At 36.0% G+C, this 26817-nt stretch overlaps 1 protein-coding gene across 1 annotated transcript in view; it reads left to right on the forward strand.

The window, feature by feature from the left end:
* Positions 1-2108: 2108 nt before the first annotated feature.
* The window catches only part of LOC150100026 (ras-related protein M-Ras-like), a 107633-nt gene continuing 82924 nt past the window's right edge, over positions 2109-26817 (forward strand). Inside the window, exon 1 of the mRNA XM_090402583.1 lies at positions 2109-3040. Coding sequence (XP_090258709.1) covers positions 2854-3040 — 187 coding nt within the window. The 5' untranslated portion in view covers positions 2109-2853. The remainder of the gene's footprint in view (positions 3041-26817) is intronic.

Here is a 26817-nt window from a genome sequence, read left to right on the forward strand (position 1 = left end):
GTGCATTGTTCTGATGAAAGAAGATTTTTTTTCTTCTGCAAACCAGGTCTTTTCTCACGAATTTTTTCGTCTAGTTTAAAAGATCTGAATAATATTCCCCTTTTATTGTTTTACCCATTTCATGATAATTAATAAACAAAATGCCTTTAGCATAAAAAAAAAACTAATGCCGTGACCTTTCCTGCTGATGGAACCGACTTTGTCTTCTTTGGTGCTGAACAACCAGCTTCTATCCACTGTTTATTAACTGCTGTTTGAATTCTTGTGTGTAATGGTGAATCAAAGTCTCATCCATAGTAATAAATCGATGCACAAAATCAGTTTTATTCTTGTCAAAACGCTCCAAACACTGTTCAGAGATTCATGCAAATACGTTTTGATCTGCTGTGAGCAAACGCGGCACCCATCTTGCTCAAAGCTTTTTCCGTTGCAATTCTTTATGAAAGATATATCCTACATGTTCTTTTGAAATGTCTATCGTCTCAGCAATTTCACGCACTTTGACTCACCAGTCATTCAAAACTATATCATGCACTTGATCAATGATATCTGGTATTGTTACACTTTCTGGACGTCCTTCACGTGGATCATCTTAAGGCTGGTATGGCCATGTTTAAACTCGGCAGCATGTTTAAATTTTGACAAATTGTTAATTGTCGAAAACGAAAGAGAAGAGCGCCCATAAACGTTTATAAACTTGGAATGAATTACTTTTGGCGTTAAATCTTCTTTTACAAAGAATTTTATAACCGCACGATACTGAATTTTATTCATTTCATGGGATACAGACGACACTTTTGTTTGAACACATTCTATCAAACAAACTGCTTGATAAAATGACTTGCAATTTCACATGGATGCGTATGACACATGTACCAACTTGAGAAAAAATCTCTTGTTGATAGTGTTGTCATCTATCGTCGAGGCTGAGAACGTTTCAGACCAACCCGTAAAATGACCGATTGAAACGCAATTTGTAAGGAGACAGATTTTAGAACAGAAATCTCTATATATAAATATTCTGTATAATCTCTAAGTAAAATTTGTTTCATTAATGAACAAAATAATGGCTAAATTACAAATTTTTGTATTGCTGCGATTATATTTGCATAATTTTACTCAAAAATAACCTATTGAAACAAGATTTAAGATGAGACATATACTAGATGAGATTCCTGGAAACACAATTTAAATAATTTAAACTGCACTCATTTAATCAAGATATTTAATTGTCGTGATAAGACGATTGGAGCTTTAAAATTAGTGAATTCTATTCAACATTTTCATCAGTTGCGTTAACTACAACTCTTCTCATGGGACTTTAAGATATAAGTTTTGTTGATAATTTATCAGCTAATCTAACACCTTTTATTCTCTTATAGTGGGTAGACGAAGCTGTTTAATCCTGTCTAACTTTTGAAGACTGAGTGGGTAGTTGGAGATTTTGAAATTTAAGGAAATCGACCATAGAACTCACACCATTTCAGACATTAAAATATTGTGTTAGCCGTCTCTTGACTGCGTGCTGCTTTAATTTGTGATAGCCTTGGGTCAGCTATATTTGATTGACTACCAGTGGAGATTGAGCTGCCTAATCAGTTTTCTAAAGTTAGATAGGACTAAACCGGCCTCTCCTACTCCATATAAGGGAATAAAAGGCATTAGCTGACTGGATAATTTATCTATTGAAACTGAAAAAACAACAATCGAAGTTTGCCTTAGTAACCGGGTTCTAGCAGATGGTTAAGTGGATTGTGCAGCTTAGAATGTATAATATATAGTGTTGACTGGCGGATTATTTTGTGTTTTTGAGTGCGAAGCGGTTTTCTCGATGAGTCTTGGGCTTCATGGTAGTATCATATAAAGTGTACACTAAGCTTTTTCCCCAATACAGAGCTCTATGTTACTCCACAAAGCTGTGTATATTAGAAATTGTTGAAATTCTTGAAAAAAATATTGGATTTCTATATAATTACTGAAATACTTTGTGATTCTTCTTTCTTCCAATAGGGGCTTAGTGATGTTTTCTGCAGAAGGTTTGCTGCCATTTTTTGTGAGGTTCTCCTACATGTTGTTTAAGGTTGTTTGGTAGATTTAGCATTATGTGGTGTGCGGTGAAAATTTAATTTAATTAATTAATTTTTTTTGTACAGTGTTCCGATAAGTTAGATTAGGAAGCGTGTAAGTTTATCAAGTGTGTCAGGCTTACATTAAAATGTTTGAAATGCACAGCATGCGGAATATCAATGATGTCTTATACTGTCAATATCAAATCTTTACATTTGTGATGATAATCAATAGTATAATCGGTTCTTAAGGCATCAATTTGCTTAAGTGTTGCGCTTATTCCGTATTGGTGTAGCCATTGGATTTATCTGATCGTTGTCCCTGACATATTTTCATAATGCAACAAAAATTTGTAGGTAAATTTTGCACCGTTTTGTGACATATGCCGTCTCCTGGGAGGAACTTCCATTTGCCAATGATAATGTAATACATTACATCTTTCCACTGAATGGTAGTTTGCATGGGATTGTTATCATTACCTTTCTGCCAATTGGAATTATTTAAATGCCTTAATGAATTACAGTTTTTTTTTTTTTTTTTAAAGATGGTTAAATAAACCTGTCAAAGTAATGGATACAAATAATTTGTTAAATACAGTGAAATAAAGTTGTCAGCTGAAGTCTATATCAAAATTTTCAGAAAGCGCATGGAATACCATAATCATATGCGATGAGTTAAAGTGCAGAATTAAAGATAACATCAGATCCAAAATTCATTACGTACTTTTCATCTCAAAACCGAAGGATGTGTTTATGACACACATTTGCGAAACAGATTTAATGAATCATGTCTAAGCCTCCAAATGAAAACTTAATAACTTACAAACTAGTAGTGGTTGGAGATGGTGGTGTAGGGAAGTCCGCTCTGACAATTCAATTCTTCCAGAAACTTTTTGTGACTGATTATGATCCTACAATAGAAGACTCGTATATTCAGCATACCGAGGTTGATGGTCAATGGTGCATTCTTGATGGTAAGTTCAAATTTTGTCAGATTTAAAGAAAGTGTTATATTCATTTGATGAATACAAGGAATTATGTACAATTCAGAAACGTTGGACCTTATTTAATGATTTAATTTCGGACGTGAATGTTTTCATTTTGTTTATATTTATATATTTTTATTTATTACAAGGCTATTGGAATAAAAACTGTTGTATTCTGAGCAGAGAGAGAGAGAGAGAGAGCTTTTTTAATATTATGGATAACGTAAACTGGATAGATTTTTCAAAGCCTGAAAATTCTTTCAACCTTTTGAAGGAATAAATATTTCAGGAATACATTCATACTAACCGTTGAAAAGTTATTTAAAGGTACATTCATTGCATAACTTTTGTTAACATTGCTTCACTTTTTGTTTGCCCTAAATATGAATGAATGAAATTAAACAAATCTTGCATTACTCTGTACTTTATATTGACATAGATGACAAAAGGGGAAAGCTGTACTTATGAAGATGGAATATGTAGAGTATATTTTCCAGGAGTATAGGAGAGACAAAAATGGAGTTGGAAAGGGAATAATGTTAATGAGAGAGGAAGGTTTTAGAAAAACTAGAAATGATAAAAAGTTAAAAGTAAATTTAAAAAAATATACTGAATAGAAGCAAAAAGTCATCTTGTTGTTGAGGCCACACTGTGGCAATCCTTCTCTATGGTCCAGGAGTATCTCCTCACTGCATATTCCAACTCTGTTTCTTCATTTAACTGAATCAAAAATGTTATGTATAGCAAACAGTAACATTATTATTATCATTATTTGACACCTCCAGGGAGTCCAAAGACTCATCGAGGGAGAGTGTGTCAGCAGCATCGAACGATTTGTTCCCTTCCAACTACCAACCGTGCTCAAACGCACTGTGATTGAAATAAATCTCCATCAAAAAAATATTAAAAAAAAAAAAAGTCAAGACGAAGTACAATATACAAAACATGCCAGAATATCCTTCCAGATATACCATCGAGATCACTCTCAATAACTCAGATCACAATCTTGCACAGGTTTCTTTTTTGCACAGAATGCCTTCCCTCTGAACATTTCCGACCTTGTGTTGTTTGGCATTATAAAGGTAACCAAGGGGAAAATGATGTGAAAGTTTTTCTCTCCATGGTCATATTACTGCTCTCACACTTATGACATTCCTATGAGCAAGTCATAGAAATTATCGTCATGTTAGAGGATTAATGGCATGAAACAGCACTGAGAAAGAATTTTAAAAATATTTAATTTTTCCAATATTTCATCTGTCACTGAGGCATTGTCAAGGAGTACAATATGAGACTTGTAGCACGCGCACACACACACACACTTAGGTGGGAGATGAATTTCATTGCCTGGTGTGAGACTACCACCTCTCATAGTGGAAGCTCAAGTGGCTTGAAAAGTTCCATATTCGGTCTGTAAAGCAGGGTTTCCAGACTTTGTAAAAAATTTATAAAAACTTTTTAAAAAAATCAGCTCACCTACAGTATAAATGTACTAAATGCAAAGCACACGGATGAAAGATTAGAGTCCTAACTAGGTGGGGTGCCCCATGTGGTGGGTTGCATTACACTTCCAAAAATATGGGAAACCCTAATATTTCAAGATCCCAGTTTACATCCTAGGCTGCCAACAGGTGCCCACAGAGGGTGCCCAACCACGTTAGGATGCTAGTCTTTCATCCACGTGTTTCACTTAGTTTTGTTTTGCCTTTGTACGTGTTATAAGTCTTCATATTGTGCTTTCTTACAATGTCTCACTGACTGAGACAAAATATTGGAAGAATTAAATGTTATTTTTAATCCTTTCTCAGTGCTGTTTCACTCCATTTAGCCTCGAAAATGAGTTTTTCCATCACTAAGTTTTAGCTCATCCTCACCAGCATGAAAGCCTTCATTCCCCATTATTATTGTTATTATTATACAAACACCTCTTGGAGTGAAAACTCATCAAGGCAGGCAATAGTAAGATGCATTCTAACCGAGATAATGTTTATCATACCTCATCTTAAATTGGTTCAATGTTTGCACACTCACCACCTCATTCAGTAATAAATTCCACTCAACAACCACTCTCTTATGCACCACACCTTTATGCAACTTCCAAGAATGACATCTTGACTCTATCTCCTTCCCTCCTTCAACCCTTTGAAAAATATCCTGGGTATCTATTTGATAAGCACCCCCTTAACAATTTATATGTCTCAATCATATCGTCCCTCTTCTGCCTATTGACTAGAGTGTAATTTACATTCTCTCAACCTGTCTTCATTGTCAGTATTCCACAATCCTGATATTGTTTTTGTTATTCGTCTCTGAACTTTTTCCAGAGCTTGCCTCTCACGTAGGAATGCAAGTGACCAAATCGATGTGCAGTAGTCCAGATGTGTTCTAATCAAAGCCTTCTACAACAAAATGACCACATCCTTATCTCTACTTATAAGTGTTCTTCTTAGTATGCTAGCATTTCTTTGTACTGTTTTTATCACTTTTGCAATATCCACCTTGAGCTTCAATTCTTTATCTACAATTACTCCAAGAACCCACGTTTCCTCCACCTCCTGTAATACAATGTCTCCAATATAATACACAGCTTTACTTTTTTTGAGATCCAGAGTGCAAAATCTTGTATATTCTGGTGTTAAATTGACATCCCCACTTGTTAGCCCACAGCCACTTTATTCAAATCGCTCTGAAGGACCAGTACATCTGCATCATTCTTAATAACTTTTCCCAGCTTAGCATCATCTGCAAACAGCTGAACATCAGCTTGCAAGCTGTTCACAATATCCTTAACAAACAAACAAATTAAACAGCAGTGGTCTTAAAATAGAACCCTGTTAGACTCCACTGGTAACTCTGCTCCTGACAGACATGGTACCTCTATACACTACTGTTTGATATTGATTAGAAAGGCAGTTTGCTAACCATTTAACCAACTGATTTTCCAATCCTATTTGTAAACTTATTATTATATGGGAACCTCCATGAAGTCCACAGACTCATCGCCAGAGACCCAATCTGTCAACACAATCTATCATGCCTCTCCTTGAACCCATTAACAGACACAACACTCACAACTGACTGGCAACCCATTCCACTCATTCACCACTCTCCAAGCAAAAAATCTAATCCTCAAACCTTTACTAACCACACTTTTACTCAATTTCCAGGAATGACTCTCTGGTTCTGGTCCCTCTAGCTAAGTGCTGAAATATTTCCCCTGCATCTGTCCTATAAAACATTTTAAGCAACTTAAATGTTTTTATCATATTTCCTCTTTTTCTCCTATCAACCAACTTCTGCAATCCACACACCTTCAATCTATCCTCATAGGGAATATTCCAGAGACCACTCACCATCTTGGTCACTCACCTCTGAATCCTCTCTACTGCTCCCTCATCCCCCCAAGAAACTGGGGACCAGACTCGAGCACAGTAATCCAGATGCAGGCATATCAAGGCCTTATAAAGAGTAATGATAACTTCCTTATCTCTACTTATTAATGTGTTCTTCAACAGCCGAGTAATCTTATGGGCAACCTTAGCAATAAACTTTAACTCTCTGTATACTGCTACCCCCTAAATCTCTAGCTTCATCTATTTCCTGGAGTACAGCGCCATCAATGTGATACACAGCTTATAATCTATTTATCCCAAAGTGCATAACTTTCCATTTCTCGACATTAAAAACTGCCACCCATTAACTTTTGCCCATACTGACAGCCCATTTAAATTGTCCCGCAAGCTCACTACATCACCTTGATTAACTATTATTTTACCTAATTTTACATCATCAGCAAACAACTGAATGTTTTCTTTCAGGTTATTTTCTATATCTTTATGTACAAATTATACAGCAATTGTACCAGCATTGCTATTTGAAACTTGCGGCATAACACTAGTCGCCTCTTTTCGCCTAGTTTCTGTCCCACCACATACCACTTTTTGATATCTGTCCAGCAGCCACCCTCTTATCCACTTAACCAGTGTCATATCCATCTCCGTTTGTTCTAATTTGCATAACAGAGTTCCATGTGGTATTCTGTCAAATGCCTTTGCAAAATCATCGTATGGCCATTTCCTTTATCCAACTCAGCTGTTACTCTTTTATAAAAAGTTAGTAAATTACTTAGGCATGACCTACCTTCACAAAGCCATGTTGACTCTCATACAGTATCATATTTTTATCTAACCATTCTTAATTCTCTTTTTTACCAATTTTTCTAGTATTTTTACCGCCATGCCTGAGATACTGATTAGTCTATAATTTGCTACTGTAGTTTTAGAACCTACCTTATGCAAATGAAGTATTTTGCCTTCTTTCCACTCCTTTGGGATTCTACCAGAGTTCAGACTTAAACAGTGAAGCCAAAGGCATTGCCAGTTCCCTTGTATATTTTTGCAGAACCCTAGCTGATATCCCATCTAATCCCACTGCTGTATTTAAATGTGATTCTGCAATATCCTAAGAACCTCCAATTCATCCACCTCTGTTCCCACACTTGTCATATAGGCTAAAGCAGTAATTTCACTAGGATGATGTATTCTTGCAATGTGGTCACTCAGTAATTCGACTATTTATTTGCTTCTGTCTCCTCATGACATCACTCATTAAGGTTAATCTTCCATAGTCATTCTTCCTCTTACCTTCCACATAATGAAAGAACTCTTTGGGATTTCCTTTGGCCTGTTTGTCTAGATTTTCTCATAATCTGATTTTTGCCTTCCTTGCCATGCTGGTCACTTTTCTTGCCTGAGCCTTGTACACTAGTTTATTATGTGGTAGCCAAATGCCTTTGCAAAACCCAGAAGTAATACTGTATATGATTCAACCCTATCCACAACTGTAGTCACCTTATTATAAAATGTAAATTCGTAAAAAAAAAAAGACATTCCTTTAACAAACCTATGTTGTCCTCTGCAGAATCTTTTCTTTATCTACCTAATCCTGTATTCTATTCCTAACCAGTCTCTCCAAGATCTTAACAACTACTCTAGAAATGCAAACTAGTCCATAATTTGAGACATCTGGTTTGCTTCAGCCTTTATGCAATAAAACAATCTTGCCCTCTTTCCACTCATTAGGAATTGTTGAGGACACTAGACACTCATTAAACAACTGAGTCAATGGAAGTGTCAGTTCCTTAGTGCATTCTTTCATAACACGTGAAATTCCATCCAGTTCAATAGCGTTATTCACATCAAGATGACTTAAACGATCATAGACTTATACCATTTCACCTTCAAGGAACTAGGTTGAAGTATCGATTCCTTAACTTCCTGTTTCCTTAGAATAGTATCATTACCATCAGTATGAAAAACATTAGCAAAATGATCACTGAACAACTCCACAATAATTTCTTCTTTGGTCACTCTTGTGCCATCTCTTTCCAGCAGAGTTATCTTCCCATAATCATTCTTTCTCTTGCTAGCTGCATAACAGAAAAACTCCCGGTGATTTTTCTTAGCCTGTTTCGCTAGTCTCCTCTGATAAGATTTCATCATCCAAGTTTATATTTCCTCCATAATTTTTTTTTTTCCTGCAGTTCCTGTTTAATTTTCCTATTTATCCATTTAACACGTACTTTGTTCATCCTTTTTGATTTAGGCACACAGTCTGTTATTGCCATCATCAAATACTTACTAACTGTGACTCACACCATATTAATCTCTTTTCCTTCAAGTTCTTTTTTTTTTTCTCCATAGAACTCCTTCAAACTGTTTTTCATAACTCCTGCCCTATAGTTGCACATGTGTCATTTTATTCTGGATGCCTCTGCATGCTTTTGCACTTCCTAGGTCAGACTATATGATTACTGTCACCAGCTGGTGGCAGTGTTGATGTGCTGTTGTCAATTACATTAGCTGACATTATTACTACATCTAATACATTTTGCCCACAAGTTCTTTCCATCACCAACTGTATGAAATAGTAATCCCTTAAGAACTCAAATTCTCTTTCCTTTCTCCCATAAGCTATTTCTTCTTTCCAATTTATATTTCAAAAGTTGAAATCCCCCATTATTATAATTCTTTTTCACTAGCTAAAATAATTTGCCTATACATTTCTTTTTCATCTTGTTCATTATTCCCAGGTCTGTAGCACACCCAAACTAATTATCTTCTCTATTAACACTTATTTCACACCAGACACTTTCGAAATCATCTGATTTTTACCTCATTTTATTTCGTCTCATTTTTATCTAATTTTACTCATTTGCTATCATCAGTAATACATCCCCCTCATTTTTTATAATTTCTGCCTTCTCTAAAAATTCTATACCTATTAACTTCAATTCCAGTTAACCACGTTTCTGATATACCCATTGTCTTAGGCTGGACTGTACTAACCAATTTATAAACTCTTCTGACTTATTCCTTGTACTTCTTGCATTGGTATGTAAACAGAGGAGGGTCTTTTTAAGCTTTATCCTTGATTTTCCATTTTTTTTCCCACCTCCCTATCAATGTTATTTCTAACAGCCATCCTCATTCCCTTCCATCCTAATAACTCTCGTTTCCCTGATCCAATACCCACACATTTTCATTAAACATTAACTTCTGTAAATGTTTACTTCCATACTTATTTAGACCATCATCAGCATATAATTCCTTTCTCCCATTAAACTGATCCCATACACCCACATACTCAAGCCCTCACTTCTTACACATTCTGGCTACCATTTCATTCATCATCATCATTGCCCTTCTTCTCAATGACTGTCCTATTACTCTTACTCTTAAATCTATCAGTGCCCAACATCTTCCTCAAATCCCTTGCTACACGATTTAAATTGCTTCTTAAATCATCCCACCCTTACAATAATTTCATCTACATTCCCACCTCTCTTTATTCTCTAAAGTACCTCTCGGCAGACTTTCTTTCAAGACATTTCTGCTTTTTACTCTACAAATCATCGAATCTCCTAACATTATTTTCTTTACTCCCTCCCCCCCATTTTTCTCTCTCCTGTCTGTCCATCTCTACCCACCATTTTAATTCCCAAAGATCTCTTATCCAAACCCTAAATCTCATTCTGCACTGTCTGCAGTAAATTCTGCAGCATCCCGAACACCTTAAAATTCTCGGTTCCACGCTTCACTCATCCCAGAATGCCACATTTCGCGTTATGTTTTCATGTATCATCTCTCCAATAAGTTTGCATTTCTCACATATATACAAATCTTCCTTAATCTCATACGATGTTTTTTTTTTTCTTTTTTTTAAAGCCTGAGGCATACATCAAACAAACACGACATTTAACATTATTTTTGAACACCATATCCTTAAGTACTGGTGGATGGAAAAAAAAAGAAATGTACTGTCACTTACTCCATTAATCAAACTTTGTGCATGTCCACTAAAATTCTTTGAATTGCCCTGTGTTGTCTCAGTAATCCTTGCATGACCAAACTGATTTTTTTCTCTTATTAGATGTTGCTAATACATTTGAGTTTTGTGTATTTAAGACAGTGGACAGTATCTTTGATGCTACCACCATATAAAATAGAATCATTCGATTTGGAGGTCCTCTTCTGCTTTCTAAAGTTGCTCTTTTCCATTACCTTTCTTCCCTTCCTGGTAGAACCACACTTGTTCTCGTGTAAGTTTCCCTCACAAGGCACCAAGGGAGGGCCCGATAATGTTGGACTGGAAGCAGTGTACTCCCTCAGTGTAATCCATCACTGCAGATCCGTTAAAGGAATAGATATCAGAATCCATGGATGGTCATGTATTGATAATTTTTCGTCTACCTCTGCATAATCAGATCCCTTAGGATCCTTAGGCAAGAAGGCCTAGATAACATCTTCCATCTCCAAGGACCCCACCTGAAATTCTCCACTACGAAACAGAGACTCCTCCACAATCCCAGGAAAGCAGCAGAAGTCGCATCGCTAGCATCTTCTTCAGCATGTGGTGAGTCCAATTCATTTACCTGTGATGAAATTTGATCGTCCATACAGCTTTGCCAATTAATGCCAATGACTTGTGTATGGCCTTAAGCGTTTCAGCAATTTTCAGAAGTGCAGGTAAATGATCATGAGATATACTAACTTCACCACTATACATAAAATCTACAACCCCTTTTCATATCTGCATATCTTATATCTTTCATAGTTACAGTAGGATGCTCACATTGATTTTTCACAAAGTTTAAAACAAAGGACACTGCAAGCACTATTTTATGAGTTTTTAAACTTAATCCTTCACATGCTAAAGTTACATCAACAAACGATTCACTAGAAAACAAGCACTTATATACATTGAATATATTGGCTTCATGATTATTCCATTTCAAAAGTAAATTTGTCTCCATTTTCATACCTCCTCATAAAACCTAATTAATAATGTAATTCAACTACTGTGCATATCCATTAAGTGCAAAATGAGAGAGAGAGAGAGAGATAGCAAGTTAGGCTTCAATAACTACCCAATACTTATAATCTGATACTATACCAAATACAAAGCAATAAACAATCCGAAAAAAAAAAAAAAAAAATTACACACATAACTTTAAAGAATTATGTAACTGGGTATCACATTCTATAAAATAACATTTTTCAATTTAAAAGAAAAATACATTAAACCAGCTTACACATGCTGCCACAATTATTACCCAGAAATCTCAGCAACTTTTCAAGCCTTAGTTTAACAATTCTATAAGGTGTACCAAAGCAGCTGAAGAAAAACTCAGCTTATTGCATGTGGCTTGCAATAAGAACCCAAGCTCTTATTTATTGCATTTATCAGTCATTTTAATGCATGTATCAGAAAATCCAAATCTGAATTCATAAGGATTGGCAGCCACAAGTAAATAATTAAAAACACGTTTCATCAATCCTATATTTTGTCTCAGTCAGTGTGACATTGTCAGGGAAACAATATTAAAAATTGTAAAAACACACACATGGAAATACACAAAACGATAAGTGAAAAGATTAGACTGAAAGCCTCAAGTCGTATGAGGAGTGCCTCTATGGGTGCTGTTTGTAGGAGGCCTAAGAATTTAAAGTTTTCCCAATCTTGGGAAGTTTAACACAGCCATATTTATTAAGATTAGATTGTTTTTTTTAAATTCTGATTCTTAAAAAAAGTTTTTCAAATTTGTATTTATTGTGGTGAAGTGCAGTACTTAGTTTTCTTCCTGATTCTATGCAAGGTATTCAAGGCATGGTCAAGCAAATCTGACTGATTATACTTATTATTATTTGATACCTCTAGGAAGTCCAAGACTCACCACCACTAGTATTTTCATAGACATCCACAAACATCCATGACCACGGCGGAATTCAAACCCGCAGCCTTTTGGCTGGAGAGTGGATACACCAACTAGGTGTATCCGCTGGCAGCAGATGTATTTTTTATGTTTTTCTAGGCAGATATTTACCAGTCTCCCAGTTTGACCATAATATGATAAGTTGCAAGAACAAGGAACCCTCCCTATAAACATATGGAATAGAGAGAGGAGGTAGAGGATGCTTGGGAGAGGAGAGCAAATGAGGGTACCAGTTTCTGTAAGGTTTGAATACACTGCAGAGATTTTACTTTTTTAGGGTTCTAGCTATTTTTTCCAAGGTGTCCTCGATATAAGGAATAATGATGGCATTACTGTAGTTAGCATGTTGAGAGGGAAGTGAGGAGATGTGAGGAACAATAATAGTTCATAACTGTCAATTTTTAGGGAAAGACAACGTATGCCATTATATTAATTAAAAAAACTTTAATTAATACTTCCTATATTTCGGTAATGTTACATTACCATCCTTAGGGAACATAAAATTAATGATATGTGCACGCAGGCACTAACACTGAACAAATATGGCTGAAGACAACAAACTGAAGTCAGTCCTAGAGTCCTAAAGGGTGCCATCTAGTGGGCTAAATTGGGTAGTAGTAGTCTCGGCTGTGGGCTGATGTTCTAAGAATGCAAGCATCCCATATTTGGGGCAGTCTCATGCATCCAAATTTGTTGAGCTTTGGGGAGTTTTTTTAGAGCTGAGGCTGATTCCAGGAATAATCTCTCATATTTATACTTACTGCGGTGTAATAAGGTAGTTTTCTTCCAGCGTATTTTGTGGTGGGTGTCCAAAGCATGATCAGCAAGTCCTGAGTGGCTGTATTGGTGGAAATGGATATAATCCTTAAGTTCAGATATCCTGATATTAGCTGTCCTGCCTGTTTGGCCATAGTAAGACAGTTTATAATAACAAGGGACCTGGTGTACTCCAGTTAGGTCCTTGGGGGAGCAGATAAGAGATGCCAATTTTTTTATATGGTTTATAACAAGTTGTCAAGTCATATTTTTTTAGGATTTTTGTTAGCTTTTCAGAAGTATCCCGAATATGAGGAATGGTGATAGATTTAGAGTAGTTCCTGTTATGGAGGGGGGGAGGTTGAGGTTAATTGGTTTTAATATTTTTTGGATTTTAGGGGGGTTGCAGTCATTGGCTACAAAGGTGTTAAGAATATGGTGAAGTTCAGTGATAAGGGCATTGTTATCTGAACTGATTGATTTTGCCCTGTTATATAGGGTTTTTATAATCCCGTATTGTTGTGGGGTGGGAGTGATTGCTGATTAATGTATCTACCTGTAAGTAGGTTTTCTGTAATGTAAACAGACATAGCCAGAGATTCATCAGTCTGGCATGTAATCAGCGTGTCTAGGAAAGGGAGATTGTTATTGTTTTCTTTTTCCAAGGTAAACTGGATCCTGGGGTGTTGGTTGTTTAAGTGTGATAAGAAGTTGTAGGGTGTGTCCAAGCCATGCAGCCAAATAGCGAACACATCATCTACATAGCATAACCAAACAGTGGGTTTAAGTGGAGCCGAGTTTAAGGCTTTTTCTTCAAAGGTCTCCATAAAGAAGTTGGCCAGAGGTGGAGAAGAGAGTGGAGAACCTATAGCTGTCCCCTCTATTTGTTTATAGAATTTTCCCTGCCTAACGAAATAGCCTGAGTTCATGGTAAACTGAAATAGGGCTTAGATATTGGGAGTAAATTTGGCTTGGATGAGGTCTAAATTATCTTTGAGTGGGACATTGGTGAATAAGGAGGAGACATCAGAACTGAGCATTATGTCACTGTGTTGGAGTGAGAGGTTTTCTACACTGGCTTTAAAGTGGGCTGAATTTTTTCTGTGAAGGTGTGTTGCCAGTACGTTGTGTGAGCACTCTGGCTAAATGTTTGGCTAATTTGTATGTAGGGGAATCAATGCCATCTGCAATGGGACGTAATGGCACATTCTGTTTATGGATTTTTGGAAGTCCATATCTATGCCTATGGAGTGTTCTGATTTGGGAGCTGGTGGGATCATATTCAATAGGGAGGTAAGTAGACTGATCTAATAGTAAGGAGGAAAGTTTACTTGTGTAGTCAGTTTTGTTTAGAACTACAGTGGCATTTCCCTTATCCACTTTAGTAATTATTATTTTACTGTTATTTTTTATTTCCTGTAGGGCTTTGAATTCTTCTTTAGATAGATTGCTTTTTGGAGGTTTAGCTTGGGTAAGAACACCGGCTACATTTAATCTGATATTGTTGGCAATATGGTTGTGGATACCACAAACATGGTATCTCTGTTTACAGAAAACCTACACATACAGGCACATACAGATACATTCACCAGCATTCACCCCCCCCCCCCAACAACAATATGGGATTATAAAAACTATATAACAGGGCAAAATTAATCAGTTCAGATAACAATGCCCTTACTACTGAACTTAACCATATTCTTAACACCTTTGTAACCAATAGCTACAACCCCCATAAAATCCAAAAAATATTAACCAATTAACCTCAAACCCCCTCCAACTTGTCATAAACCATATAAAAAAATTGGCATCTCTTATCCACTCCCCCAAGGACCAGCCACTTCCCCTAGACCTACCTGGAGTATACCAGGTCCCTTGTAGTTGCAAACTGTTTTACTACGGCCAAACAGGCAGGACAGCTAATATCAGGATATCTGAACATAAGGATTATATCCATTTCCACCAATACAGCCACTCAGGACTTGCTGATTATGCTTTGGACACCAGCCACAAAATACGCTGGAAGAAAGCTAAATTACTACACCACAGTAAGTATAAATATGAGAGATTATTCCTGAAATTAGCCTCAGCTCTAAAAACCTTCCTAAACCTCAACAAATTTGGATGCATGAGACTGTCCCAAATATGAGAAGCTTGCATTCTTAGAACATCAGCCCAATAACCAAGACTACTACCCAATTTAGCCCATTAGGTGGCATCTTTTAGGACTCTAGGACCTACACAATATAGACTTCAGTTGTTGTCTTCAGCAGTGGTGGTCCCTGAAATTTTAAGTGGGGGTGCTGTCTATACAAAATAATTTAAAAAAAATTATTTTTTTCCTAATCAGTAACCAATTTATTAATAAATTGGTTACTAATTAGGAAAAAAAGAATTTTTTTAAAAATTATTTTGTGTAGGCCGCACCCCCACTTAAAGCTTCACGGGCCGCCACTGGTCTTCAGCCATATTTGTTCAGTGTTAGTGCCTGTGTGCACATATCATTAATTTTATGTTCCCTGAAGATGGTAATGTAGCATTACCGAAATATAGGAAGTATTAATTAAAGCTTTTTTAATTAATATAACAAGTATCACCAATGTATATGTTTATCTGCAAGAATCATAGTTCACTTAGAAAAAGAAAATAATAATATCCTGACCTTTCTAGATACTTTAATCACATCTTCCCAATGGTATCCTTTCTTTCTGTTTACAGAAAACCTACACACAGAGGCAGATGCATATGCAAGCCTTCCCATCATTCCCCCCCCCCCAATATCAAAATCCTTATTAATAGTCTCCAATCTCTGTGCTACCCAGGCTCAGCTTACTGCTGAACTCCTTTACTTGTCAGATCCTCTTCAATGGTTGATCTCATCTGATTTTCACTTTCCGACTCGTTTCCGACCGTAGGTGACTTTGTAGGCATTGTCGACAAAGTATTCTTGGTGGGGTAGTTCACCATTGCTTTCCCCAGCCCCCCAATTTTATCCAGGATTGGGACTGACATATTGCTGGAATGTATTCATGACTGTAATCCATGTGTGTTCACAGGGTCAGTTTGCCTGTTCTGGGGAATGAAAAACCCGAGTCTCCGGGTGAAAAAAAAAACCCCTACCTCGTATGAGACCAGCTAACTCACCTTTAGTTGAAAGAGACCAGATAAAGGTTCCTCGCATCACCGACAGGAAATTGAACCCAGGTCTTTCCGACCAAAGGATTTCGTCTATACTGACCGAGCTACGAATGCTCTGATTAAAATGCCAGGTGCATCTTAATCAGAGATTCTTTTTCTAAGGTGCCCCAGATATAAGGAACAATGATGCCATTACTATACTCAGTATGCTGAGAGAGAAGTGAAGAGATTGGAGGAAAAATATGTTGATCTTTTTGGGCTTCATTGGTTACAAGACCAAAAAGATCAACATATTAATTGTTCCACCCATTTTTTCACTTCCCTCTCAGCATGCTGAATATAATAATGGCATCATTGTTCCTTATATCTGGGGCACCTTAGAAAAAATAGCTAGAACTACAAAAAAGTACAATTTTTCTGCATTGCATTCAAACATCATATGAAGCTGGCTGCTCTCATCTCCTCTCCCAAGCATCCTCTACCTTCTCTCTCTCTCTTTATTCCAGATGTTTAAAGGGTTTGTTGTTCTTGCAACTTATATTATAATCAAACTGGGTGATCTGCAAACATCTACCTAGAACAGGGGTTGGCAAACTTTTTAAACCATCGACCCCTTTATAGAATCCTTGATCCCTCATCGACCCCCATCATGTTAAAGAAATGAATAAATGTTATCAATAACAAATTTCTCAATTTAAAAATAATAATTCCTTCACCCCTTTCATTGTTTCATTAGTAAATGATGGTATAAATCCAAATATTAAATTATTAGATATATGAAGAGCCAAAGGCTTCAATTCAAAGAAACGATATGGGATGTAATATCCCTTAACTTAACCAAATATTAAATATTCTTGCGAATACTGTCAGCACTTCTTACTATCAGGGGCCACCATTATGGGCACTATAACTTTAAAAAATTACACAGCAAATTCAAAGTTATCAGATCACCTAACACTACTCTGATAGCTGTGGGCGATAAATGCGCACTAGCCCCCTGATTGTCTCTGTTCTAGATGTCTTCATCAGGGAGAGCGTGCACTTCTCCCTTGTTGGCTCAGCCAATCAACCAGTTGGCATTGCATGTTTACTAGGTGTCACTCAAAACCATTTTAGGTGTTTATTGATTCCCCTTTTGACCCCTAGACATTTATTGACCTCTTGGATAGCCACATCAACCCTGAGGGGTTGATATCGACCACTTTGCCAATCCCTGACCTAGAAGAACATAAAAAATACATCTGCTGCCATAAGTATGGTCAGTCAGGTCTAACTGACCATGCCTTTATACTTTTGCACAGAATCAAATGAAAGAAAACTACTATGCTTCACCACAACAAATGCACATTTGAAAGACTTTTTAGAATTAGCAGCAGATTTTTTTAAAAAAAACAGCCTAATAACCTGATCTTAATAAATATGGGTGTATTAGTTTCCAGGTTTAGGAAATTTTAATTTTTATGCTTCCTACCCAACAGCATTCTTGTAGGACTTTTAGGCATTCTAATCTTTTACAGTTATTATTTTGTGCATTTTTGTGTGTGTTTTCACAATTTCAATATTGTTTCCCTGACAATGTCTCAGTGCCTGAGATTAAATATAGGAATGATGAAACATGTGCTTAATTATATATTTTGGCTGCTGTTTTTATTCCATTAAAGCTTATAATGAAAACAACTGGCATCTCTTCAGTTGCACGAAAATATTCTTCAAAGCTAACATTTGTTCTATATTGTCTCAGCAATCTTCTGCACTCAGCTGGCACCTAGCCCATTCTGTTGTAAGTAAGCATATATTAACCTTTTTCCAAAAATTAAAGATAATTCTTTGTCAAACTGACTACTGACCAATTGCCATCTCAATCCTCTCCAGAATCAAGGAGAAAGACATCAGTATTCAACTTTCCACTATCTAGAGAACTGCCAGATCAGTGACCACCAGTATGGATCTAGATCCACACCTGAAATCTTTCTTAGTTTAAAACACCTACAAGTGGACATTTGCCATGGAAAGGTTTGGAGAAACATACTATCACTCTTGAAATTTCCTGAGCTTTTTGGTCATGGCTGGTTCAAGGCCTGCTCAGTAAATCACTATCCTTCTATCTGCCATCTTTAATAATTAGTAGGCTAGTTTTTATCCCCTTAACTTAAATTAGTAGGCTAGTTTTCTCTGTGGTTGTTCTCACTGCATGTCAAAGTTGGAATGGCTCCCTTTCTTCAAGCTTTAACAATAATACAGGAGAGAATCTCAAGACTTTGTTATAGCACCTACTCTTTTTTTCCTACACATAAATGACCTTCTCTCAATTGCCACTAATCCTCTCACAGCTTTACTGATGATAATAACCTATTAACCAAGGTGGTCTTTAGAATGTGGAGTACGAGAACAGATTGAGAGAATGTAGATTGCAATTTATTGCCTGAGTTTGTTGTGAATGTAGACATGTTGAATCATTTTAAGGCATGGTTGGATGAGCATTGTGTGCCATAGTGTATACCTCCCATGATGAGTCTCTGACTTCACAGAGGTCAGATTTTAATAATGATAATACCATATTTTTTGATAGATAACGCGCACCCCCAACATTTTTATCACTCCTTTTGATGTATAGATAACGCTCATGCGCCAACTAACGGTAGAGTTAGGAAGTACAGACAGAGGAATTCTTTAAAAGCATGTGCATTGCTAGTAGAAGTGGTCGTTTTTTTAATTCAAAATTTTACAAGTTTCACATTATTGGGGAGCACTGTGACATTACTACGACTTTTTTTTTTTTGTGTAACCCGAAAGATAACTTGTGTTTGTTGCATCGTTCTCTTGAAGAGAAACAATTTAAGTGTGCACCCCTCCACTAGTGTTGAACAAAATTTGCCGTGCAACTGGGAAGCGAAAGTAGCTAAATTTTGTTTGTTTCTGAAAGGAGCAAAAGAGGTTTCAGTTGCTACAACAAGCACGAAAGGTCTAACTTTACTGTGGTTCTCTGCGTAACTGCATGGTTCCAAACTGCCACTGATGGAGATTTTCAAAAGAAAGACTGTTCCAAAAGGTTGTGATTCCAAAGATATTATTGTTACTGCTAAAGATAAAAGGTTGGATAAATTCCGAGGTTATGAAATTTTGGTTGGAGAATGTGGTGAAAGAGAAAAATGGCATTTTTCAACCCAAAATCTTTGTTAGTGTTGGATTCGTGTAGGGCACACACGACAGCAGAAGTTAAAACAATTTTAAGTAAGTATTCCAAATTGAGGTGGTTTAACAAAAAAAAACTCCAACCCCTTGATCTTGCAGTAAATAAACCATTCGAAGACAATTTGCGGGCTAAGTGGGAAGACTGGATGATGAATGGCATCTATGAATATAACAAAACAGGGCAGAAGAAAAGAATGTCATATAAAGCTATGTGGATTGTAGAAAGTTGGGCTGCTGTAAGTGAAAACTGTGTTAGAAATGGTTTCATTAAAGCACAAGGGAATGCAGTGGTGTCCGGTGACAATGATTATGAAGCCGAAGAAATACCAAACGAAATTTTTAACACAATTGATTCTTTCAATATTGAGTCTGGTGAAGAATTTTTTGGATTTGAATAGTGTAATGTTTAATAAATATTAAGTAATACTTCTACCTTAGTTTCGTTATTACATTTCATTTACCTCTCATACCTTTCAAATGTATACTATGCATGTTCATTTTTAACGAATTTAGACTTTTTTGTATAGATGACGTGCGGATTATCTATCGAAAAATATGGTAATTCTTTTCAAGGATTAGGCATTTGCCTGTTCTGGCTTCACTGGGCTTTCCATCTTGCAACTGGTTTCTCTCTCTCTCTCTCTCTCTCTCTCTCTCTCTCTCTCTCTCTCTCTCTTTCCTTTGGTCTATATTTATCCACCTCTTTTGGTAGTTGATATCTTTCTCTTTCTCTCTACTTTCCTATGAAATTTTCATTTACGTTATATATCTCTAGCTCTCTTCTGATGTCTTTATTTTTCGTATGTGGTCCAGTTTTGTGTGTTCTTTAACTGTTCTTAAAAATCATTTCTGCAGCTTATAGTTTACTGTTATTTTTCTTTTTAACAGTCCATATGTCTGAACCATATAATAGGGTGGGAGTGGCATCACTTTATAAAATTTTAGTTGAGTTTCTTGTCTTTTTAATTATTCCACAGATTTTCTGAATTTCTTTATTTTTTCATATCTTTATCTTTTAGATATTATTATTCAGGATAAATAATTAAACTGTATCACCTATTCTATTATTTTCTATGACTATTTTTGATCTAACACAATCTCGACCTTTAAATGCCATGACTTTTGTTTTCTTTTGTGAAATTTTTCAATAGTATTGTTGGCTTATTTTGTTTAATTCATAAACTAATTTTTGAAGGTCATCTTCATTGTCTTGTAATATAATTGATCTTCTGTATACGGTATTGTATTAACTGTTCTGGTTAACTGGATAGCTTTTTTACTGTTTTCCATATTTTAATAAGCTGATTTCATTTGAAGATTTTTTGAAGATTTCGTTTTCGGCAGCATGTAATAGAGGGAACAAGAGGTTCAAGAGTTTTGGATTTGGTCATAGCATCAGAAGAGCTGATAAGTGAGATGACATCTCTCCCACCAGTTGGAGAGAGTGACCATGTGGTTTTGACTTGGAAGAGGAACTGACATATTATAATTCAATCATTTTGTATATTATTTTTCCATTTATTATCGATTAAAATGGCCACTCCAGTGGAAGCTCTAATATGTTGGTCCACTTCACTATATAACAATAAAACAATTTATATCTTTTGTCCCCTTTAATTTCTTTTTTGTTTCTGTTATCATGGCTATATTAATGTTTTTAGTTGTTTTACTAATTCTAATTCTTTTGTTGTTATGTTTCATACATTCCACATGTATAAAATGTCCAAGATTACTAATTCTTTATCTTTATCCTTTCTTGGTCATAGTCCATTGTTTCTGTCTGATGAATTTTTCAGTTGAAGCATCTGAGTTGTAGAAACTTTTTACTTGTTAAAGTAATTTATTCATCCTACTCCATTAACAAACCATGCAATTCTTTGTCATTCCAAGCTTCAAGATCATTTATGACAAATACCTTAAACACTGATTGCCATCCTTTAGTGAGGATAGCTTAATGATCAGCTGCAGTGCTGTCAAAATGCAGTTTGGACCTTTCTCTTGCAAAAGTGACATTATCTCACCTTCTCTTACCAGACAGGATAAGATCTCTCTCCATAAACCCATCGCATCAATAGCTTCCTCATTCTCTGAAAAATTAAGTATTTTTTTCCACTCAAGATGCTATTTTTCACCCACTCAACTTTTAGAGGAGAGCAATTTGCCGCAGATGATCCTCTTCTTACTGACTCACTTTACCTTTTGTCTCATGAATGCACTGTTTCAGCTCTGTCATTTTTAGTACTTTCATTGATACTGCTCCACTGAACTTTCAATCATTACTTTTGCACTTTCTGTTGTGCCTATTTAAACAAGAGCAGCAGCTGCTATCTACTTCTGTCCTCTGGAATAGTCTTCCTCAGGAAGTGTTCCCCAACAACTACAACCCTTTGAAAAAAAAAAAAGTCAGTTAACTTCTTTCCCAACCACACCGTATAAAAAGAAATCAATTCAGCTGCTATTGGCTGATTTATATAAATTCAATATCTTCTTGTCTGAGGACTTGTGTCCTTAGCCACAATGTCTCTCCATTTCTTTCTGTCTTTTGTTGCAGCAGCAGCCAACTCCAAACGAAATTTTTGAGAATTCTTTCATTGACAATGTCACATAACCACCTCTTGATTTTTAGTTACTTATTATACTTTCATTAGCCCTTTTGTTCATCCAGGAGACTTAGCATCCTTCTCCAGCACCACATCTCAAAGCTGTTTATCTTGTCCATATCTTTCTTGCTGAGTGTCCAAGATTCAGCACCATAAATGAAAATCGAAAACACCAAACTATTTGACCAGTCTTGATTTAGGGCTGATAGAAATGCTTCTGTCTTTCCATATTTTCTGCATTTGCACCATTGCTGACCTTGCCATGGGAATTTTTCTTTTAATTTGTGGTTGACATCTAGTATCTTGGTGCTTATTAGCATTCCAAGGTAAATGAATTCATTCACCTTCTCAAAGTCAGTGTTGTGGGTGAAATTGTCATTTTCATCTATGGCCATGCATTTTGTTTTATCATGATTAATTCTTGAACCATATTTGAGACTTTCCCATTCAGCTCTTTTAATGAGGGACTCCAGTTCTTTTTTGCTGCTAGCAAGAACAGTATCATCCTCATACCCAAGATTATTTTTTGCCACCAACTAAGAAACTGCTATCGTGTCTGTTAAGCGTCTTTCTCATAATGTCTATCAGATAAGCTTAGGTGTTGATAGTTATTCATGACTTATTTTTCACAGTATTAACAACACCACAGAATTTTATCAAAGAGATGCTTTATTAACTTATATTTCACTGATTTTCAACTGAGCATCATCAGAGCACAACACTTGTAAACATGACAGAAAAGACAAAAGATCTAAAGTCCTATTTTTGGTGCCCTCTAATGAGGAATAAAAAAGCTATGCAGGAGTTTTCCTTAGGATAACAGTCTCCCAAATTTTTGGCAAATTAATGCAACCATATTTGTTAAGGTTGGGAGAATTCTTCAGAGCCATTGCTGATTCAAAAAATAATCTTTTAGATCTATAACGACTCCTAAATAACACATTTGTTTTCCTCCATCTAATCCTGTGTGAAGGAGTGTAGAAAGCGTGGTCTGCCAGTCCCGACTTGCCATAGTAATAGCTGCTTTTCTCTCAGGGAAAAATCTAAATCTCAGTCTATTCTTAACTGTACACAAACTTAACTTCTATGGATTCTCTCTATCTTCCATATAACGAAAAATTTCATCAACCAACATATCCTATAACACTCTCTCAAAAGTTTATAGGCCTCTATAACCCCCTCTTTCTCCTGTTTATCAGTGTGCAGTTCTCTGATATCAACTTTGTAACTCTTCTTTGCACTCTTTCTTTCTTGATATTCCAGGGATAGACCTGGAATATCAAGGTTTTAAGTGAACAGAAACTTGCATACCTCTACTATCGAATTGCCAAAGTGGTGTACTATATATTGTTAAATATTGTTAATTACAAAGATAATAAGCCGAAAGGCTATTTTACCAGTGAATTTGTTAATTAAGAGGGAGATGTTAAATCCCATTTTATTTTATAGCCGGGTAAGGCAATTCGATAGTAGAGGTATGTAAGTTTCTGTTCACTTAAAACCTTGATATTCCAGGTCTACCTACTTACTGATGAGACCTCAAAAAAGGTTGAAACCGGTCTGGGTAGTGACCTCTTCTCATAATGTAAAACAGTATTTATACATCTCTTAGGAGCTGGGTTTTACATTATGAGAGAATATTAAAGTTAGTGACGGAGCTTGCTCCACCTTTGCATGGAGTTGCCCTGGGGTTGTACTACCCAAGTGATCATTTACACTTGGTTCCGCCGATAGTTTTTTCGGCATTGAAACTCTATGGATGTCGATGGATTTCGACCCGAGTTTCGTACCCGGCTATAAAATAAAACGGGATTTAACATCTCTCTCTCTTAATTAACAAATTCGCCGGTAAAATAGCCTTTCAGCTTATTATCTTTGTAAACATAATACTGTTCATTTGAAAAATCAAGTGAGGATGAGGTAAACTCGAAAAATAGGAGACTTCTTTACATGAAGAAAAAAAAGTTGCTGAACATTAGTATGAGTTTATTGATGTTAACCACATCCTTTCTTTGCTAACTGTTTGTAATTGGGTGGTCAGTTTCCTTCTCTTTTACATGTTGTTATAAACAGTTTCCTGGCTTTAGACATATAATGCAGGGGTGTTCCAGGAACTGTTTCTGGAAATCTTTGAAAGGCTTTTTTTTTTTTTTAAACCTATAATTTATTATAGGTTTAAAATAATGTATTATATACGTAGGCTGTTCAATAAGTAATAAGACTATATTTATACAGAAAACAGATTACCTTTAATCGTCATCATTTACATGGTCTTTTTCAAAGTAACTACCGTGAGACTCGATGCATTTGCCCCAGTGTTGCGTCCACTTCTTAAACACATGTGAGATTCCGTTTTTTGAGAGCTCTTTCAAAACCGCCTCCGCAGCTTTTACACATGCTTTGTTGCTTTCGAAATGGCGGCCTCTTAGTGGTTTCTTGAGCTGAGGAAACAGCCAGAAATCGCACGGTACGAGATCAGGACTGTATGGAGGGTGTGGTAGGATATCTGTGTTATTCTTCTGCAAAACGCCCGCTACACAACCAGCAACATGTGGCCTTGCATTATCGTGGTGCAATAAGAAGCCATTCTTCAGCAATGGACGCTTCCTTTTGACGTGCTTGATGATAATCGCTGCTGTGTTGATCATTGTCTCTGTGATGGACGTTGAAGGTCTTCCCTCACGTTCAAGATCTTCCACATTTTGCCTTCCTTCCTTAAAAGTTTTATGCCAGCGAAAAATACTTGCCCTCAACATTGCTTCATTGTGGAAAGCTTTGTGTATCATGTTAAAAGTGTCCGATGCCGATTTTTGCAAACACACACAAAATTTAATCCCATAATGCTGTTCCAAGGACGCTTCCATTTCGAAGACTGGTCGCACCTCGTAGGCGCGCCGGTGAGCACTTGCGTTTAGTCATGTGACACTCTGGCACATCAGCCCGTATACGCCATTTATCAACCTCTTTTGTTAATACAGACAGCAACATTTCTTTATTCCACAGAAATTAATATTGTGATGAGTGGTTTCGCCACAGTAAAATTAGTCTTATTACTTATTGAACAGCCCACGTATATCAAAAGGCTCTAGTTCCTCCTCCTCCTCCAACACCTGATTTTTTTTTTTTTTTTTTTTTTTTTTTTTTTTTTTTTTTTTTTTATCTTGTGTAGAGGTGGCATTGAACTCTTAAGTTACATACATAAAATCAACATTCAGGAGAGTTATTCTTTCATATTCATTTCTTCTTTTTATTGCAACATAACAATAGAATTCTTTGGAGTTGTCTTTAGCAGTTTCTTTTCATACTTGCACTTTTCTTTCTGTATAACATTTGTAACTTCTTGCCTGTTGCTTATTTTCATAACTGACATTATTCTTATGCATATGGTATTCCTTCCCCATAATCTTAGTCTCTTGCTTAATAAGATTGCACATCTACTTCACTCCCATCCTATTTATTCTTCAAACTCCAAGAATAAAATTCTGATATCGTATCATTGATGTTTTTTCTTTTTCTTTTCTTTTTTTTTTTTTTTTTAAATACTTTTCATCCACTGCTGATATCCTTCCCATCTGGAAGTGAATACCAAGGAATCAAACCTAACATTCTCAGTCAGTCATTTTTTGCTTCGTAATTCAGCATATAACCTTATCTAAAGGAAATATCCATTGAAAAAAGGTTACTTAGCCACTTCCCAGGTCAGTACAGCATAATCACTGACCTTGAGTTCCATCTCTTAATTTATGCTTAAAGAAGTCATCTCAGAACAGCTTAATAAATTTGGCTTTGTTCTCATGAATTTTCATTCCTTTCTAGCTGGTCAATATTCAAATAGTTACCCATGATGATTAATTGTTTAGAACAGCGCTTCCCAAACTGTGGGCCGCGGCCCCCTTGGGGGCCGTGAAATAATGAAAACAAATTTAAAATGTTTTAAGACTAAGTAGATTTTTTTTTATTTTAAAAGAAACGTATTTAACTTTTATTATTTATTATTTCTATTTTGTTATTTTTTATATTTTAATGGAAAAATTCACACATTGGTGTTGGTTCACAAACTTTGCTTCCTTCGTATTTTGGCACTTAATGAATATTATAAATATTGCTTATTGATATGTTTCATTTCAAATCAGTGGTTAATTATATTTACTTCGAATGCTCTCCGGGGAAGCTCTAAATCTTCCTGTCCCTTTCATCACACGTTCGTAATCAGGGACTGTTGATATTGACTTTATATACATATCAAAACTTGTTTTATATTATCACTGTCATCCGAGCTAGTTTTCTGTCACCAATAAAAGTTTCGCATATACTTCACACATGAAAAAAAGCTTAAACAAATTCATGTGGGGAGATAGTAAGTCCCTTGCAGTGGTAAACAACACCCCTCTCTAAAGCCACTATACTGCAGAGGCAATAAAAACAAGTACTTTTATTATGCTAGTGAATAAGGTATGAGGAGTCTGTGTAATATTTCTCCACAAATAGTGCGATTAGAGACAACTGGGATAAAAACACACTAATTAATGAATCACATGTCTCCTCATATAGAAACTATGCTGTGTATATATATATATATATAGACAGAAACAAAACCATATGTTGCATGGGCAAACACAGTATCTAACTAAAAACTATTGTTATTAATTAGATGTGTGTGAGTTCTTTTTTCCAAGGCAGCAATAAAATTCAACCGAACGTGTTGAAATTCGTAAAAGTGTTAAAACTAAGTAATATATATGTTACCGCTAAAGTGCGGAAATCAGTTATTCTGGAGATTATCTAGGTATTGTGCAGATTAACTA

This window comes from Typopeltis vanoorti, chromosome 13 (assembly GCF_054136105.1).
Source record: "Typopeltis vanoorti isolate ZY-2024b chromosome 13, IOZ_Tvanoo_1.0, whole genome shotgun sequence".
NCBI lineage: Eukaryota > Metazoa > Arthropoda > Arachnida > Uropygi > Thelyphonidae > Typopeltis > Typopeltis vanoorti.